Source organism: Leucopleurus acutus, assembly GCF_964270905.1.
Source record: "Leucopleurus acutus genome assembly, chromosome: 9".
Taxonomy (NCBI): Eukaryota; Metazoa; Chordata; class Mammalia; order Artiodactyla; family Delphinidae; genus Leucopleurus; species Leucopleurus acutus.
Genome location: NC_139144.1, coordinates 65528900 through 65549932, shown reverse-complemented (window position 1 = coordinate 65549932; position 21033 = coordinate 65528900). Strand labels below are relative to the sequence as shown.

The following is a 21033-nucleotide window of genomic DNA, read 5'->3' as shown; positions in this document are numbered from 1 at the left end:
AGAAAATGAAATTATAAAATTGTTGTTAAGGAAAGAGGCGAATAAAGAATGTGCAGTCAAAAATATGCAGAAGTATTAAAGCACTATCAAGCAGTCAACAGTATAAATATGTTATTTTTATGGATTTTGTGACATTTGTGGCAATTATTGACTTTTTACAAACATGTAATATGTTGCTATGCTTTCTTGACTCTAACTAAATATACACTTTTATACCTAATGTTGTACTAAAATTTTTTATTCTTTTTCTTTAAAAGTGCTCCAAAATTGTATAAGCTTCAAACACTCACAAAACCTGAACCCTGTGTTCAAACCAATGTCACACCTAAGCACTCATAGAAAAAAATGTCCTGAGCTATTAAATTTTTCAGAATCATACCTCTCTTTAAAGCCAACTTTAAGTAAATACTGTTGGAGAGTCATATCAGCCTCTTCTTAGCACAATCTGTAAAAATAAATTTGGAAAGTAAGATCACAGCCAGTATTCTAAATCATTGATTGCTCCATTTGTCTATGGCTTGCTGACTGCTTTTAGGTTAGTTGATTTATTGATACAACAAATATTTACTAAACAGTAGAAAGAATCCAAGAACTGCTGTGTCCAAGGAATGTGCACATCTATTCTAGCAGGAAAGGAAAATCTAACTTGTGAAATACAGTAAGTGAGAGAGGTCGTTAGAGAGGCATGGAGTTCACAATGTTCTCGTGAGGGAAATGTGACTGCCAGCAATGGCGGTTAGGAAAGTCCTGAGAGGTGCCAATATTGATTTATTCACCACCCCCCGCCCCATTACAGAAGTGATTTAAGGGGCTTACAAGGTCCTGTCAATACAACAAAAGAGAATACATTTAAAAGTGGAGCGAAATAAAAAGACAAAAAAGGAGGAGAATATAATAAGGAGCCAGCAAATGGGACTAAAAGCTGTGATGCACAATGATCTGCCCATTTGTCCCTAGAGGGCCTCAAATGTGGCTCTTGGCATCCAGGTGAGGAGATAATTTATTCAGACCAAGCCCTGAAGGAAGGGTTGGGATCTAGGTTGAATATAATTAAAATGAAACGATGGCGAGCCTGAGAATTAGTGGTTTTGCAAGATTTTTTCCACATCAGCCTGAACAGAGAACCTCTCTCCAACCCAGAGATTAGGCACTGGGGGACATGATCACTCTAACAGGCATCTTACTCTAATTAGGCTTTGGCAATATTGCTGTACTGTAAGTTATACCTTTTGAAGTCCAAAGCAACAAAACTCTTAACACATGCGATGTCCACATAGCTTCCATAATTTACCTACAAAAATAGAAAAATAACACCAGCTAATTCAATGCTACATACACCAGCTAATTCAATGCTACATACACAGAAAGACTATAGAAAAGGCAGCATCTGTTATAATCTAAACAGCCTTGTGTTGCTCCTTCAGAATCCTCCTAATATTATTTTCATATTTTCATATTATTTTCATATTTTCATATTTAATTTAATATTTTCATATTTAATTGACACATTTGCTTTTTTGCATTTTGATATTAAGGCATGAAGAGAAACTGTAATTTTCAATACAATTACATGTTCATATTACTGCTATAAATTATAATAATCATGCTATTTTGATGAAAATACATTACACTCTGGACTTTTCTGAACTACTAGAGCTCACTGTCCAAGTAGATTATTCTCTGAAACTCATGCTGTTAATATAGAAAACGCTAATCAGCAAGAGTACGTTTCTAATTATTATTTATATCACTAAAACTGATACATTCTAAGATGGGATCTGGTCTCTTATTACAAGAGCAATAAATATTCATTAACAAAACACTGAAAATATAGATCAGCGAAAAGAAGAAAATGAGAGATCCTAATGTGCAACCATGGCTGAAAACCACCAGCTTGAGTCTCTCTCCCATCAACCCTCCCCTCACAGGCTCCCTGACTATTATGGACACACCCTTAATATCTGAACAGAAGGCCACGGACGACACTGTTGGCACACAAAGAGGACATTACTGCTGTGGCAGGTGACCACTGACAATCCTGTGCTTATACAATGCTTTTTAGGGGGTTAAACACTCCTCACATATATTTTGTTTTGATTCTTTTGCTCGTCTTTACCTGCATTTTTATGTGATAGGGAATTGTGTACATTGTGACACAGACTACCAACTACTCAGAGACAGATATTTTAAGAAAACACAGAGGTCTCTTGGTTTAGCAACTTTTAGGCCAGAGAATATTTTTTCTAATTAATGGAATTTTAGAAAAGCCATTCATAACACAATCTGATGTTCCTCAACTTGAGGGAACCCTTGCGCTCCAGGTGTACCTGACCTGTGGAAATACCAAGCCAGTCCCTTGAGACGCTGGGGAACCAAACAGCTTAGAGAACTGGGGGATTGAGGTACAGAACTTTATCACTGACTCACCTCTCTTACGTCTGTACACATAGATATAAATGGGCCCCACATGCCCAACCTGAGCCCCACCTGTGTTCACATGGGATGGGGACACATCTGGCCATGTCTGGAGGGCATGGTGTGGGTATCGTGTGGGCAAGGCTATTTACAAGAGTGCTAAGGAAACTTTCGGAATGCCAGTCATCCTAAAGGAGAGCCCATGGTGGAGGAGGGGCAAAGATCAGAGGGGAGTGGTATTTTGAAAGCTGTGGAGTGTCTATCACTTGGGTCATTCTCCACAGGCGGAAGGAAGAAACTGGGTAAAACCTAGGAGACATTTCGTGTAAAGCTCGTTGAGATATGAAAGCAGAAGAGAACATAGCTCTGTGGCTCACAGAACCCAGTGCACCAGAGTAGAGGATATGACTGAAGCTGCCATAGCACAGAACACAACAGCCTGAGCACAACCACAGACTGGCACAGAGAAGAAACAGGAAAGGGCATTAGACAGACCACCCAGGTTGGACACCAAAAGCAGAAACTATAAAGAAAGGGGTTAATAGATTTGGCTACTTAAAATTTAGAAATTTTCTATTAAAAAAAAAAAACACACTCAGAAACAAAATTAAAAGACAAGTGAAAAATTGAGAACAATGTTTATATCATACTCAGTCAACCAAAGATTAAAATCATTTCCACATAAAAGGCTATTATAAGTCAATAAGGAGATAAGTATCACCACCACCAAAAAAAAGGAAAAGAAGAATAGGAACAGGGAATTCAGCAAAGGAGAAATACAAATGGCAAAGAAAAGTAAATTTTTTAAATGTGCAAACACACTAGAAATCAAAGAAATGTAGCTATCTTGGACTATAAGCCCTCGGTTTTAAAATGTAAATCTTACCAATAATCTATACATTTGGGTGTGTATTTGGGCTTTTGGAATTAGCCTGGATTAAAATCCCAGTTCTGCTACATATTAACTGTGGGATACTGGACAAATTATTTAGACTTTGTAAATCTCAGTACTCTCATTTGTAAAATAGAGATAACAACATTCTCTACATCACAGTAATGTCATGAGGAGTGAACGAAATCATGCATACAAAATACCAGCACATAGTAAGAATTTAATAAATGTTTGCTATTTTATTAGTACTTATCCTGATATATTGGGTAATAATGAAACTATTGGGCTAATCAGAAACCTGGATCATCTTCCTTCTTAGAGATTTGTGAGTTACTCCAAGATTATGTACACACACACACACAAAAGACATAATGGACAATCATTATTAAAGACTGAAATATTGGTCTCAAAATAATAGGAATAGTTAAGAATTATTTGGGTCTTGATTTTTAAACAGCCACTCTAAAAGATAACATAATTTCTTGGCTCCATTGTTTTTTTGCTAGTAGAAACACTTTAAACAGTTTTTGTGTTTTTAAATCATGAGGCTAAAATCAGGAGTAGAAGATATGTACAACTTAAATTCAGGAAATTCTTTAACAAAGTTAAATTTATGTCATTAATCAAATCATTTTTATCATTTTAGAACTTATATTTTAAATTTGATAATGTTTAAAAGGTTAATTAAGGATGGACCTAGAGAATATAATGCTTACTGAAATAAGTCAGAGAAAAACAAATACTATATGACATCACTTATATATGGAATCTAAAAAATAATACCGATGAATCTATATATAAAACAGAAACAGACTCACAGACATAGAAAACAAACTTACCAAACGGGAGCGGGTAACAAACTAGGAATATGGGATTAACATATACAAACTACTATACATAAAATAGATAAGCAAAAGGATTTACTGTATAGCACAGGGAATTATACCCAATACCTTGTAATAACCTATAATGGAATTAATTTGTAAAAAAACCCTGAATCACTATGCTGTACACCTGAAACTAACGAAGTATTGTAAATTAACTATATTGCAATTTTAAAAAGTTTAATTAGTAACTTCTTTCCTTTTGGCAGCTAGTAAAATGCAAATGGTAATAAATTAGAAACATTCTAAAATATTTATATGTATGATGTATGCATACAGAGTTCTGTATTCAAATGATCCAAATAAAAAAATAAAATTATTTGGTCAAGTAATTTTGCTAATAGGCTTAAGATACTGATAATGATTTCTAGGAAAACTTCTTGCAAATATACTTCTTAACATTAAAAACTCTCAGTATAAGATGTAATTGTAGCAGCAAAAGTCACCTTAAACTCCCAAATCAGAGATAGGAAGCCTTTTGAGTTTACATTGGTAAACACTCCCTCATGGAAGAGAGAAATTGTGGAGGCCATTAAAAAAAGGAAACAATGGAGGAGAGATTTGAAAGAGATAAAAATCACTGTACTCATGCACATTTAAAGTAACCTTTACAAATCAAATGATATGCTTCAGTTTTATATCACAGGAAGTAAAGGGAGAGAATCAAAAAGTGAAGGGAAAGAATTGGGGGGAATAGAGGAAGGGAAAGACTGATCAAGGCTGATGAACATAGAAACAAGAGAGAAAAAGAAATTGAGTTAAAGAAAGGCAGACAGGACACGACAAACAGGACATGACTCAAAAAAAAGAGAAAGAAAGGAGAACAGAGATGAGCACATGGACACATGCACTCCATGGACAAAATATCCTTGGGAACCAAATATCAAAAAGAAAAAAAAGAAAAAAAGACACAACTCAGAAACACTCTTTAAAGAAGGAATATACTTCTCTTCTAACCTTTCTTCAATGAAGCTGTTAAAGATGATCAGAAGTGTTGTGGTTTTGCATCTTTAGGCATACACAGAGCCAAGACATCTTTTACTGGTCCCCACAGGCTGGGTAACATTAACCTAATGGTTGATTCTGGCCCAAAGGCTAGAAGGTGTCCACTCCCATACTTGACAATGAAAACTATTTAATCTTCTGCTGCATCTCCTAAAAAAGAATGCTATAAATAATAAATAATACATCCTCTGCAATTTTTTTGACATTTCACTTATAGAAAAACTGCGAGCCACTTTCTCCTTTGTACTGACTGAGGCATTCCAAAACTGGCACAGACATATTTTTATTTAAATAAATCAGTCTTGCAACTGTAATTTTAACCCGCAATTGGCAAAATCTCCTCTATTTCTTACATATGAAAACCTTACCTTTTAATTATAATAAAGTGTGAATCCTTCTATAACCTGGATTTTTAAAAGGTATCTCCCATTGGGGTAATGAAAAAGGATGTTAATGTACTAGCTTCCTTGAAAATATTTTAACATTTTCATACAATACTAGAAATACTCACCTTTTCCCACTTTTAGCCTAATAGTAGTTTCTTGTATTTATAAAATAACCACGCTCAAGTCTTACCGTGGAGAAGCAACATTTTTAGTTCTGTTCAATTTCTTCACTTTAAATAAATAAAGAAATCAACTATATAACCCTCTGATTACAAATCAAATCCAAGATATTGTTTGACAATAAGATGCTTTTATTAAACTCGATACATTTAATATATAAGAATTCTGTGAAAAAACTGGGGTATCAAGTAGGATCTGGGTCTTTGCATTACAAAGTCTGCCCCCAAAAGATGTCATCTCACTATATACTGTGGCTGAAAGCATACAGATGACCAAAAAGCAGCAACATCCTTTCCTGGTAAGACAAGTTCAACTGACTTGCCCATAGTATTACAAGTCCTCCTAGAAAAATTAAAAGTCCCCATCCCCATCTCTACCTATTATCTCCTGGCAGGTGAGCTGTATGAAGCACCTTCATCTGTGCTTGGCATGAGGTCCACACATGATCAGCCTTGGGAAGGCCATCTTCCCCTCAACCAGGCAACTCTACTTCAACTATTCTGAAACTCCTTGGAGGGGTGAAACTTCTGGAAAAATGAAAGAGAGCAAGAGAGAGAAAAGGTCTGAATATTGAAAGGAATATACAAATGATCAAATTCAGCTGCACCCAATGCCAAGGGGAAGGCTGAATAAGTTAGAAAACAAGCAATTTTGCAAAATGCTTTCCGGTATGATAAAACCTGACCAGTGCCTCGCTGTTCCTGACATACCAGTTGTGAAGGCCACCCATTCTCTTACCAGGTATGGGCGTCTCCACGATGAGGTGTTTGTGGTTGGTAAACAGTTCAGTGGAGTCTTGCTCTACTGATCTTTCTTCTAGGTCTGATTCTGGGATCGTAGCACAGCCACCTAGTTGAAAAATACAAACAATATTTTAAGCAATGTATAGAAAAATCTACCTCTCCATACGGCAACCTCAGCTTAAGAACGTACCAGTCATGAAGATGATAAATAAAGAGACAACAATCTTCAGGAGTAGACCAAAAAAGAATAATCTTAAATGTTTCTCTTTCGGTGAAAATGCTGGGAATGAGTCATTGCCTTTAAAGACATACTGATGAGCACTTAGCAACAGCAGCAATGGTGTTGTCTTAAAATTTAACCCTTTTAAAGTCAGAAAGGACAAAATCTATAGCATATGTGATATCCATACTATAATGGTACCTCAGCAGAAATTCCCTTTAATACCAGAGCATCAGAAACTATAAAAGAAACAAACCACATCGACTGTGAGGGAAAGAAAACTTCCCTGAACAAAGCGGAAGGCCACTGGTGTTCTGAGTTGGTGACTATGGTGGTATTTCTCAGGAATTTGATTCTATTCCTGAATCCCAACACCTTACAGCAGAGACACAAACACTTCATAATTCACAGCAAAGCCATGAATGCATTGTGGAAGCTTTCAATTCCAAGTCAATTCCAAGGTGACTTGAGGATAAGCTGGGACCACTGCACTTTGAAAATATTAGGTATAAGCCATTTGATTTTATCCACCAAAATATTGTACGGAGAACTCATGTTGAGAATTTCCTGACTACATCTGCAACTTGATTTGACTAATTTGACTAATTTTCTGGAAATGTACTAACATGCTGTATACTGTACACATTCTTCCCCAAAGCCATTCTTCTTGTAAATAAAGTGTGATTTTTCCTTTTCTGAGGCTTCTCATACACTGAGTCCAAAGCCTCCATATTCAAGTTTGGCTTTATGTGTGAGGGGGTTTATAAAGAGAGAGCACCAGCAGCACTGATGTGTAAACCACGTCACTCAAATGAGAGTGAAGTCAAGATCCCAGGTCTGAAGGAAAGTACACCTTACCATCCATCCCTCTGGATCAGCTCTGAAAAAGAAATCGATGTTGAGGGAAACTTGAGAGACAAGGATTTCCACACTCATAAAATAAGAATCAGAGGTAGCCTCAGAGGTTTCCCAAACAGGAAATGTTAGAATTATCCATCAATGCAATGGAACTTGCCCTGTTTTACCTTAAAATAGCTAGGGCCCCATCCAGAAGGAGAACCAGCCTTATTTTTAATCTGTTTTAAGTAAAAACAAACAAACAAACATTTCAGAGTAAGCAGTAAAAGGAGAGAAATAAAATATAAAATTTCCAAACTAACAGAGACCTTCTGAAGCCCACTGTAGCAATGCTTCTCAAAAGGACCAGCCTTAAAATTTCCAATCTATCTAAGCCAATACTTTTGTCACGTATAATAAAAATGAATAAAAGGAATTACTAGAAAAATAAAATGAACAATATATAGGCCCTTATCTTTTAGATTCAATCATTGTAAAAAGTACACTGTCAATTGCTACAAGTTTCTCAATGCTTATTCTCTGTTTCAAGTAACAGACAGTTTGCAGACAGATGCTAGTCTTCTATTCACACTTTGAACAGCACTGATTTCAAGATATGGTCTACATTAATTAATATGATACATGGAATTATAGTTAAAAATAATAATTCAGCCAACTCCTAATTATCAGACGTTCAAATAGCCAGTAAATTCATTCTGGCAACAGCAGGGGCTTCTCACAACTTATGTACCTCCCTTCTACTCCAGTATCTGTCTGGCAGCTCCCTCCTTGCATAATGTACAGAAAAGCCCCCCTCTCCCCACCAATATGGGATGTCTAGGCTCTCCTTTGCCCACTGCTGGTACAATTATGGAGATCCACTTCTATCCCTGTGCTCTCGTGTAACAAGGAGTTTCATTAAGGAACCTGGGATCCCAAGTCAGAACTCTGGGGGCATTTTCATAAGGAACAATGTCATAAGTGGTGGCTTCATTTTAGAGTCCTATTACAATTAAATGCTTAAAACACTTTTCTGGAGTAATCTGGAACCCTAACCCCTGCAGGTGAAATTTGAAAGCATGAAGCATGTATCACAAATTGCAAACAGTATCTATAGCATTTGGAACAAGACAGTTTATAAATTGGAGATTACACCCGTGATGTTTAAGAGGATGTTTTTGAGACATTTCACTATGCTCCCTCTTCCTCTGAATTGTTACCAACCAAATTATGTGCATGACCATTTGTGTTAACTAAACCTGGCTGTAAAAATTTGTTGCTTTGCAAATTAGTAGCACATCAAGATATATAGCAATCCTCCTATATATAAAATAGATAAACAACAACAAGTATAGCACAGGGAACTATATTCAATATCTTGTAATAACCTATAATGGAAAAGAATCTGAAAAAGAATAAATATATATGTATATGTATAACTGAATCATTCTGCTATATATCGGAAACATTGTAAATCCACTATACTTAAATTTAAACATTTTTTAAGAAAATTTTTCTGGCTACAATCCTCATGTAGCCAGAAAATTATTTAAGTAGAAAATCTTACCAAAAATTCTGAACAATAGGAGATCACCCTGTATTTATAAAGATAATTCAACTCTAGGGTTTTGTTTTTTTTTTTTTATGGATTACAAGCTATCCTTAAACCTGTTTCTGCATTCAAAAGCAAATTATAAAATTGTTGAAACTTCTTCCTCACCAGGTGGAACATATTTTATCAACAAGGGAATTACACTAAGGAAATGCTACCCACTGTCAGAAAAACAAACAAACAAAAACAATAAAAAAGAGCTCAGGGACTTCCCTGGTGGTTCAGTGGTAAAGAATCTGCCCTCCAATGCAGGGGATGCGGGTTCGATCCCTGGTCAGGGAACTAAGATCCCACATGCCGTGGGGCAACTAAGCCTGCAGCCAGAACTACTGAGCTCTCGAGGCTCAACTAGAGAGCCTGTGTGCTGGAAACTACAGAGCCCACGCACCCTGGAGCCTACTCGCCAGAACTAGAGAATCCCGCAAGCCACAACTAGAGAGAAGCCTGCACGCCACAACAAAGAGCCCGCACTCCACAACGAAAAATCCCGCATGCCTCAACAAAGATCCTGCTTGCCGCAACTAAGACCCAACGCAGCCAAAAATAAATAAATAAATAATAAATAAGTCTTAAAAAAAAAAAGCTCAGGTCCTCTCTGTAGGTTGCTATAGCATGAACTATAAAAGTTATAGAGTTCAAAGGTCAAGATGGGAGGCCAAGCAGAAACAAATGTAACTGTCTAGAATACTAGAGATCAAAATCAGAAGGCAGGGTAAGCACTGGTATTCTGGAAAATATGTAACCAGCTGGCTTTCAAGGAAAAAAGGTAAAGCCCTAATCTGTAGTGTTTGCCCATTTCTTTGGTATAAATACTCCTATCATGGCCAGTTTCAAGCAACCAACGTGACATCACCAAACGTGGAGCTTGGCAGAGATGTGTAAGAGGACACCATGAGATAGCACTTTCACCATTCAGATTCCGTAGACATAAATAATCTCAAGAGCACAGAGAATAGTAAAATGTAGTTATAACTAGTGAAGAGTTTTGAGGTATATTATCTTTGTTCTTAGTACAACTTATTTGGTTGTAAAGTTTACATAATTTAATTTTTAATAACGGCTGAATTTGTTAACTGGCTCACAGAATTCCTAAAAATTCAATGATTGGTTCTCACCAGCCAGTGTGAGCCAGCTCCAGCACTGAATGCGGGCTTATTTGTAGGGAATTTAACAAAGCCTCGATTCAAACCATGGCTCAGCATTTATGAGCCAAGTGACCTTCCTGAGCAAATTATTGCACTTTAATGAGTCTCAGTTTCCTTATCTATAAACAGAGACTATGGCAGCCCTACTTCATAAGGAAGAAATTGATGAGCATGTGTAAGTGCTTGGCACATTGAAAAACACATTAAGTTCTGACTATTTACTCTCATGTCAAAGTTAGGAACACTAAAAGAAGAGTAGAGTGAAAAGGCCAAGACGGAAGTCCCTAAAGTTGGAAGTCTGAAGGGCTAGGGTTCACACAGCTGATACACCCATGGGGCCAAAAGACACAGCTCTGCAGCAAAAAAAAGAGTGTTCAGACACCTTAAACATGTGGCCACCTCTGAAGCTGACTACTCTATTTACTCACGCTACTTGATCTGCAGAGTTCTATTTGATAGATACTTGATTATAACCCAGATGAATTCTGGTGGCCCAGCTTACCTGCCTCACCATCTACCTTGTAACTCACGTAACCTAAACCAGGGGTTGGCCAGATAGTACATATTTTTTAAGCTCTGTGGGCCATCTGGTCTCTGGTGCAACTGCTCAGTTTTGCCGTTGTAGCGCAAAAGCAGCCAAGGACAAAATGTAAACATGAATGAGCATTAGTTGAATTCCAATAAAACTTTATTTACTAAAACAGTCAGATCTGGCCCATTGGCTGTAGCTTGCCAAAGCCTGGCCTAATACAAGGCTCACAGAAAGCTACTCTTCAACTGCATCCTAATTCTAAAGGTTCCTAGAGGCATTTAACACTGCCAGATCATCTCATAGTATTACTATAACAATAGCAATAAGGAAGAGGAAGAGGAGGAGGAATAATAGTAGCAGTTCTTCAAAAGAATATTATTTGCCCTACTGCTACAAATGCTCTTTTTGTTTGGGCAGTGATAAGCTTTTTTTTTTAAAAAAAAATAGACTAATTTTTGAACATTTTTATATGTACAGAAAAATTTAGTAAATGGTACAGAGAATTCCCATATATTCTCCACACAGTTTCTCCTGTTGTTAACATATTGCATTAGCATGGTACATTTGATCAATGAACAAATGCTGATACATTATTAGTAGTTAAAATCTTTAGCCTATTCAGATTTCCTTAGTTTTTACCTAACATCCTTTTCTGTCTCGGGATCCCATCTAGAATACCCCATGACATTAGTTGCTGCATCTCCTTTGGCTCTTCTTGGTGGTGACAGTTTCTCAGACCTTCCTTACTTTTGATGGCCTTGAAGTTTTGAGGAGTATTGGTCAAGCATATTGCAGAATGCCCTTCTACTGGAATTTGCTTAATATTTTTCTCATGACTAGATTGGGGGAAATTTTTAAGACAGTTTCTTTTCATAAATTCTTAGAATTTCCCAAATTTTAGGATTGTCTCCAGTTGTTCTTCTTTTCCTCTATCGAAAGTGAAACCCAGGTGGGCAGTGAATGGGGAGGCCTCTTAAGGCAAAGGAGGCCAACAGCAAGGCTTGACTTAGACTGTGAAGTTCTCAGGAGTGGGTCAGTCTGGGTCTAGCTGTTGGACGCAGGCAGGTTGTCAGTTGCCCCAACTGTAAAAGAGAGTCTTAATGAGGCCTATTGTGAGGATTATGTGAGACCGTGTACACTGAACACAGTGCTCAGCACAAAGTACATTTTACCATCTCTGTTTTCTACGAATTTTCTTGGCATAGATACACTTTCCACACCGTATCGGTGGAATCAAAGAACTTTAGCTTTTAGTGCAACCACCTTCATTTAGGAGACATCAAAACAGAGGCTCAGAGAGGGTAGCGGATGCCCCTCATATCCTAGAGCCGATTCCTGATTCTCCTGCTTCCTAAACCATTAGAGCTTTCTCAAGAATACCTTTTTTCCCATCAAGATCTCAGTGGATTTGCTTGTGAGTTGGCTTTCCTAACCAGTACTTCCTTTCAGTGATACAGAAAACCCAGAAGGTTGGCAAGCTGTTCTTTGGGTATATTTTAGGACTTTGCGGATTTATATTCTTGCAACAGAGACCTTTGCAATCAACTGAGTGTATGGGTGCAAATGTTCCATTCCTTCAGGGAGGAAAAATTTTTTTTCTTCTTTTTTCTTCATATATTTAAAAGCAATCAAACAAGGAGACACTTTGAGAATCACAAATGACCACAGACCATGCTTTGACTTGCCAGCCAAAGAATCTTCTGTTCACATGCTTGAATTGCCACTAAGAATTTAAAACAGCAGAAACCTCAAAAATATACACCAGTGACATTTTTCTTTTAATCAAGATTTACTTGATGGATAAAGTGTTTTTGAAGTTAACATTCAGATTTCATTTCAAAGGTTTATAATTCACGTGAAGTGTGGCGAATGGGTGCTTTGAAAAGAATATTTCACTATCTTAAATATGAAAAGTTTCCCTAAGAGACTATGAGTAGTTAAAAAATTCTCCGAAAATATATTCATTTGAAATAGTTTTACTCTTTATTCTCTCTCAGTCTCCCTCACCCTCTCCCTCTCTCTCTCTGTAAATGTGTACACACAACCACACATAGGCATTAAAGATATGTATAAGAGTTTTCCTGATAATTCTTCTCTACTCTCTTCATTCTTCTGTTTTCTTAAAATATATTTTTTTAGCCCAAGGAGAATGTAAGCTATAGAAAGCCAAGAATCCTACTGTATGTTTGTGTAGCAATTTTAACCAAGTATTTATAAATTTTTTGACAAAATGCAAGAATGGAAGGAAGAGGGGTGGGTAAAAGAGAGAAGGAGATAGAGGATGAAAAGGATAAGTGGGGAGGGGAGAATAAATTATCAACATATTCCATTTTTCTGTGTACACTTCTACAGATGATATTTGGGGTGACTTACTGAAGGTATAGATAATAAAATATTAAAGAATAAAAAATACAATAGCAGTTAGAAAAATTTAATGCAGAGTAGGAGGTATAGCTAGGAAAAATTGTGTCAGATAAAGACTTACGCAAGGGCTGCCATGGAGAGAAACAGCAAAAGGCTTGGAGGAAAAGTGGGGCTGCACTTCCCCTGTTAATTCTCCACTGACTTCTCTTCTTCCACACTGGACTTCAAAGGGCCCAATCCATCTTGTACTTGGACTTAACATTTCCTTAAGAACACACCATAATTGGTAAAGCTATGCTTGTTGGAAATTTTTTGACTAATGATATGTGTGTGTGTGTGTGTGTGTGTGTGTGTGTGTGTGTGTATGACTCTGTTCTGTGCTTATGGGCCATTTTAGAAAGCCAATACTTCTGTGAAATTGGGTTTACCAAGGTGCTTACTAAGTAGATGCTCCAGAAAACTATACATATATAGGAGATTGTTAAAAATACAACAGTCAGACCTTGTCAAAGCACATCTTGGAAATAAAGCCCTCAAGAATGTAATGTATCATTGAATGAGTTCTTACCACAGCATGGCAAATCAGGTTGATATCATATGGTGACACTGCTTCTCTGAAGGAGGAACTGGAGATCATACGTCAATATCGTTCTCATCTCCCCTTCCATTCTGCCCTTTACTTTGTTGTAATGTAGAGGCATCTCACACTTAACCTGGTACAGTTTTACAGTTTCAAACTCAGGAAACCAGAAGAAAACAATGCCTTTCTATATAGTCTTATGTTTCCAGTTCCAACATATGATATTTGTTTTTCTATGTTTCTTTTAAATCCATTCGATAACTTTTCTTTCTCCCTATATTTGCAGATGACATGCTGACTGCTAGACAGTAGCTCATCTACTGGCAACAGAGATAATAATGGTGAACCAGTGAGAGGCAGGTGAAGTTCACTGTAATGTGTGTCCAACATGATGCCTGTGGAATGTTTGGGATTTCAATTCCACTACCTAATAATAAACTTTGATCCCCCCCCCCACACCCGGTAAGAACTTAAAATGTGTTCAGGACTATGCACATATACCTATGTTTGAAAATATTTCCATTTCACACCTCACAGCAGAGACCAAGTTTGTGAATAAAAGGAAGTCTGATATATTTTAAGAGGTCTAGCATGTGTCTCAACAAGTTTTAAAAATCCCATAAAGACTGAATACTAAGTCCCTTGGGGTATAAGGGCTCCAGTTAGAGAATCTGGATTTAAGAGGGTAGGGTCCTCCTGGCATTAAGATGTTTCCACAACTTGAATAATGATAGGTGTCCAACTATTCTTTTAGCTGGACCACCACTTAGAATTTAGGTCCACTTAGTACAAAGGATTAAGAAATACAGGAACATAGCCATTTTCATCCATTGATAATTATGTAAACAGAATATACCAAGCAGAAAAAAGTCCTATTTACAAAAAAGCAAGCACAGTCCATAAATCCTAAAGATTGGAACAGATCCAGGTTAAGAAGTTCACCAGATGTCAGTCCGTAAACAGGGCTTCATAAAGTGAATTCCCCAATTAATTGTTGGCAAGAGTGATCTCTATACTATGTTAGTGCATTATGATCCCCTACCATATGTAGGTGAATTGTCTGGTCCTATAGATCATTAGTCAGTTATGATACAACAGAACTCAGGGGAAAGAAGTGGGGTAAGCACAATTTTTTCTGATACAGAGAGAAGGTCCCATAAAGTTACTGCTCAGGAACTCGGAGCTTTCTTCACTGAAGGAGATGAGAACTCTCCCATTTATTTGCATTACATCTGTTTTTCTAACACATTTAGTTCTTAACCTGGAGTACTTGGAAAGACACACACCAGTAAAAATATAAACATGGAAGTTAAAAAAAAATAAAACTACTCACTATTTTGTTAAAGTCTCCAATCACAATGTTTTCCCACATGTTAACAAGGCCATTAAATCCTCCAAACAGGAATACAAAAGTATTACCCAGCCATGGTGAGAAGGTGAGGAAGAAGAGAAAGTTAATATTTGCTTTTTCTTGCCAGTTGATCAATGTCTAGAGCACTCTCCAAGGAAATGCAAGATCTGTTGTCTTTCAACTAGATCTTTTCTATACTGATAAGTATAGCACTTTCTTGTTCAGAAAGAAGGTGATTGTGGTATTTAATTTCCATTTTGTTTCTAAATCCTAAGGCAATCCAATGTACAACTGGAAAGACACATAATTTTAAGACATTTCCATTTCAAATACTTTCCTAACTCCCTCTTCAGAGACCAACTCTCTCTCAAAAGTATACACGCACAAATAAAACATTATAGCTACAGTTGAGAAGGAAAGGAAGCCAATAGTTCTGCAATTATAATTACTAAAAAAATGAAAGAGTAAGAACATAACTCTACTTTGCCTGGACACCACATAATAAGAGAGCCAGTGTTCTTCACAGCTTCCCTCTTGCATCAAGTGGTTATTAATTCCTCAGTGATCCTGGCAACATTTCTTCAACTTGAGTTTCTTTCCACAACCCAATTAAAAGCCATAATCTTGACCAAACTGTGTTGTTTTTAATAATGACAGAGTTTAGGTGGTGATTTTGAAACAGAGTTCAGCTGGGTCACTTCAGTTATATACAGGTTGAGGGAAAAGAGTGAAGAACACAACGTCTCTGGAGAGCACCTGTTTCATCATATTCGTTCACAAATGAGGAAACTGAACAAGCACTCAGGACTCATTCCTAAACAACTCTGTTATCTAATGATATATTTCTACAATAGTCCATTAAACAATGTCCTATTTTGCAAAAAGGGAAATGTACACAAGATGATAACCAGCCCATTGATAGTGGAAAGGGACATCCAAAATGGGACATGGCAAGTATCATTGTGTCTAGAGCAAAGTCACATAAGTCTGGGACTTAGTTTCCTTTTTCTAAATTCAGAAAATATAGCATTTACTTTATGAGAGATGAAGATTAAATTGGTCAGTGCTTGTAATACAGTTATCACAGAGCCTGGCACAGAGTACGCCCCCAATAAATGTTGGGCTATTATTTTCAGTACTAACCTCCAACATACGTTAGTCATTACGTTACAGCCAATTACACATGAAACTACAAGCCATGAGCATGGCATGAATTTATATTTGATGCTGTAAAAAATGCTTAGGTAAACCCAGAAGATGGGGTAGGCAGACCAGTGGTGGAATGTTTCTAGCTGGACCCAGTGGTCAAAGCCAAAATTGTCAACCAGGCATCAAAATAATTCACTTGAAAAACAGTGCACACATCCTTTATAGGATGAAATCACTGATAATCTACTATCCTAGATAATCACTATTCTGAGATCAAAACAGGAATTTTAAAAGGGCTCAAATGATGATGATGATGATCAGGGGTGCATAATCACATTCATTGTTTTCTATTTACGAGCAGTGCCATTACTACTGAGAAACACAAACCCACAAGATAATATGACATAAATGGATGAAACATTAAGATAAAAGGGTAAAACAGTGGTAGGGTTGCTTTCTCATGGGAAATTGAAATGGCCAGCAGATGAACCTTAAAAGAGGAAGTCTGCTGACCTAGTGTTACTAAACATCGGAGGCAGCCAAGGAGCGGAGGAATAAAGCAATGCATTTAAATGTATGCCTTCAAGGAAGCAAACACCAATTATTTTTATATGATGTTAATTCTCCTAGTGAATACTTTATGGGTGCTGGCAAGTCCTTCTGGAAAAGGAAGGGATTATTAATGAAGGATTCAGTGGCAATTGCCTGCCAGTGCTCTAAGAACTAACACTTAACAAAAGGGTCATTTAGTTCATACTTCATCTCTAAAGCTAAAGAAATTTTAAGAATCCTTAAAAAAACAGTATAGTGTTATATTCACATATACAGTCCTTTTTATTTTAATTTCCAGATTGTTCTATAGCCTGCATGATAAACAAATAAGCTTCACAAAGGAAAATAAACAGAGGAAAATAGTTAATTTTTTTTCTTTTTCATGCAAAGAGTGGATGCTTAATATATACTTGTTGATTTGGAAAGGAATTCATGAAATTTGAGCAAATACATAGGAAATACAGTCTTTACAAAAGTTATCTTTGAAGAATGCTCTACCACATCATTCCAATATTATGCACTGGTGACAGTCCACTAATGTACAGGCTAGTAAATCTGGGGAAATGCCCCATCAGCTCCTGTATTCTATCTTGTTTCTCAAAATCTTAGCCCATCAACTCTAGAAACTTCTCATATTATGTAAAATGAAATCTCTCTAGCTAACATCTTGCTCTTAAAATTCTCCAGGTGCTTCAAGAGCATGGACTCTGGAGCCAGACTGTCAGAATTTTAATCCCAGCCCCACCATTACTTTTTTTTCTTTTAACTGGTTACTTGATCTTTCTCTGCCTCAGTTTCCTTATTTGTAAAATGCAGATGATAACTGTACCTAGCTCATAGGATAATTGTAAAGATTAAATGAGTTAATTTATATGAACACTTCAAATAATGCCTGGTTCATGGTAAGTGACACATTAAGTGTTATAATAATAAGTATTACTATTATTCTCATCATCTTTGCCTTATATTGCCAAAATTCCCACACCTAAGCCTGAGGTTCCCATGTAAGCTGAAGGAAAGGAGCGTGGTGAATTTTCAGAAGGCAGAGAGCAGCAGCTACAGCTGCCTGACCTCCAGGAATACAAACTGTCGTGTTAGCTAGTCAAGGAAAACCTTAACTGGTTGTCTGGCCTAGCAAAAAAAAAAAAACAAAAACAAAAAAAACAGTACCCAGTAGGAAATAACAGCTTGATAAAGAACAAGGACTGGGGTCTAGATAAATAATAAAGGACAACAATAAACATCAAATCAGGAATAATCTACTGTCTCTTGACCCCCACTTTCCTGCATCTTCTTCCATTTCTTTACTCCTCTTGGTAGCAAAACTTCTCCAAAGAATTGTCTGTATTTGCTATTTTTAATTCTCTTCCTTTCTCTTGTACAACCATCCCAGTCTAGACCTGGCCTCTACCACTCCACAAATAGTTGCTTTATTCAAGATCACTAGTGACCTCCACGTTGCTAAATCTATAGCTTTCAGCCCTCAACTTACTTGACGCATTAGCATTTGACACAGCTGATCATTCCACCACCTTTTAAAACTCTTTCTTCACCTGACTTCCAGGATGCCACATTCTACTGATTTTCCTCTTACCTCACTGTATGCTCCTTCTCAGCATCCTCTGCTGGTTCCCCCTCTTCTCCCAAACTCCTAAAATTCTGACTCTCCCAGCACTCGGTCTTTGATTCTCATCTCTTTTCTAAAATCACTCCCTTGGTGACCTTATCCAGTCTCATGGCTTTAAATAACACTTTCGTGCTGACAACTCCTAATTTTATAACTCCATTCCAGATTTCTCTCCTGAACTTCAGACTTGTATATCCAACTACTTAGTCAATATCTCCACTTGGACATCTTATAGCATCTCAAACTCAACATATCCCAAACTGTACTCCTGATCTCCCCCACAAACCTGTTCCACGCCACAGCCTTTCTCCTCTCAACTTCATCCTTCCTGTGGTTCAAGCCAAAACTCTTGGGGTTGTCCTGGAGTCTCTTCTTCCTTTCACACAACACGGCCACTCTGTTAGGAATTCTGTTGTCTTTACATTTAAAATGTATCCAGAATCAGATCACTTGTCATCACCTTCAGCACTACTACCACTTTGGTGCAATCCACCATCATCTCTTACCTGAACTATTGCCAAATTACTTACCTGAGTAACCTTCAAACTGACTGCCCACCTCTACCTTTGACCACCCCCACCCCCATAGTCTATGCACAATAGCAGGCAGGGATCCTTTTAAAATGTAAGATGATATTCTTTTCTTCAAAATGGTCCTCCCCACTTCACCCAGAAAAAAGCAAAAGTCAGCCAAAAGGCTGTACATGATCTCACCCCTCTGACCTCATCTCCTACCACTCACTACTGGCCTCACTATTGGCCTCTTCAATGTCCTTGGAACATGCCAGGCTCATTCTCCTTACCTGGGACACACCTCTCTGATCTCTGCATGGATAAATCCCTCACTTTTTTAAGTCTTTGTTCAAAAGTTGCCTTCTCAACAAAGCCTACCATCAACCCAATTTAAAATTATAATCTTGTAACTGCCTCTTTTCTGACATTTCTTTTTCCATAGTACTTATCACCTTTTAACACTAACACTTGTTATTTTCTAACATACTACATAGTTTACTTCTTTATCATGCTATTTTTATCGTCTCCCCCGCTAGAATGAGGGTTCCAAAATTTCGGGGATCTTGGGCTATTTTGTTTGTTGCTGTATCCCAAGCCCTGGAATAGTTCCTGGCACACAGTAGGCACACAATAATTACTGGCTGCCTTGAGTGAATGAATTTAGGCTAAGGGATTAGTAAGAAGAAATGGAAACCAAAATTCATTCTATTTTTTACATAATATTATCTACATTTTCCACTGGGAGGTTGGAAAATAATTACAGCAGAATGTAGTATAGTACCTCCTATTCCTATGCCCCAGCACACGTGGTTGCTCTGTGGATCAAAAAAGCTTCTCAAAAAGTTCTTTGTGTTAATTAATACACATCTTTAAGAAATGAATCTTCCTGGATGATAACACATGGAGAATCTGTGAGACTGAGTAGGTACAACAACAAAATGTTCAGCCCAGAAAAGAAATAAGATCCCAGTAGTAATTTCTGTAGGAGCTAAAGTTAAAAAGAAGTAACAGAACACTTGTAATTCTATTTCTTGATAACAGTCATTTGTGGATGAAGGAACTGCAAAGGAAGGTACAAAGACATCTGTCTGCTTGGGAAATTTCTCAAAACAAATGAAAAAGGATCTATCTTATTTCCACTGGGGCATCAAGTTATGGTCTGGAACAGTTTATTATTCCCAGGCTACTTCAAATCTAAACGTGTTTTTAAAAGCAAGCCCAATGAAAGATTAGATAAACAACTGGACAATGTTTTTTACACTCTGGTAACATAAACATTTCAAATTCCTCCCTAACTCTTGACTAGCATAAATCTCTAATTCCAGAGAAGGTAAAATATCCTCAAAGTTTAAACATTACTTTGAATTATTCACATTTACCTCCATTTCCATCTTATACTTTCTTGGCAATAAAAAGCCAGGTTTTGTCCAAACTATGGTAGGATGACTCTCTTCCAATTGTAAAACAACTTGGACTAACCCCAGCTCTGCTTCCTTTGAAGATAGAATAAGCAGCCCCTCCCAACAGTTTCTTTTCTCTTCTTTCTTACCTCCTATACATCCTGTACTGCCCTTTTTCAAACCAAACCTTTAAAAAACACAGAGGGAAAATGTGAAGCTGTCTGCCTATAACTGAGAAAACAATTTTTAAATGGTGTCAAACACAAAAGAGATAGGTTGAAAGAGTCAGTAAGGCAAGAAAACATCAGGGTGAGGAGAGCTCTCTCTGGCTGAGAAAGGGAGACATAGAGTAAGACCTATCTAAGAGAAGAAGCTCTGTGGAAATGCCGCAGGGGATAAAAGGAAGGGAGGGAGAGAATGGAGGAAAACAAAGGTGTGAAAATGCAGAGGGAATGAGGATAACCAGCCCACAGTACAACCCACATGTCAGAATACTTAGGAATAAAAGGGGGTGGCTAGGAGAGAAAAGAAAACACTAGGCTGATAGAGCTGTTCTGTTTGTATCATGTTCCACAGTCTGTGAAACCTTCTCGCTTGACCTTGGTCCTCACAACAACTTTGAGTGGAGAGTAGGTAAAAATTTGCAC

At 37.2% G+C, this 21033-nt stretch overlaps 1 protein-coding gene across 1 annotated transcript in view; it reads right to left on the bottom strand.

Moving 5' to 3' along the window:
* Positions 1-5944: 5944 nt before the first annotated feature.
* Positions 5945-21033, bottom strand: part of BBS9 (Bardet-Biedl syndrome 9) — a 448956-nt gene continuing 433867 nt past the window's right edge. Inside the window, exons 21-22 of the mRNA XM_082846142.1 lie at positions 6501-6611; positions 5945-6289 (exon numbers count right to left, since the gene is read on the bottom strand). Coding sequence (XP_082702268.1) covers positions 6258-6289; positions 6501-6611 — 143 coding nt within the window. The 3' untranslated portion in view covers positions 5945-6257. The remainder of the gene's footprint in view (positions 6290-6500; positions 6612-21033) is intronic.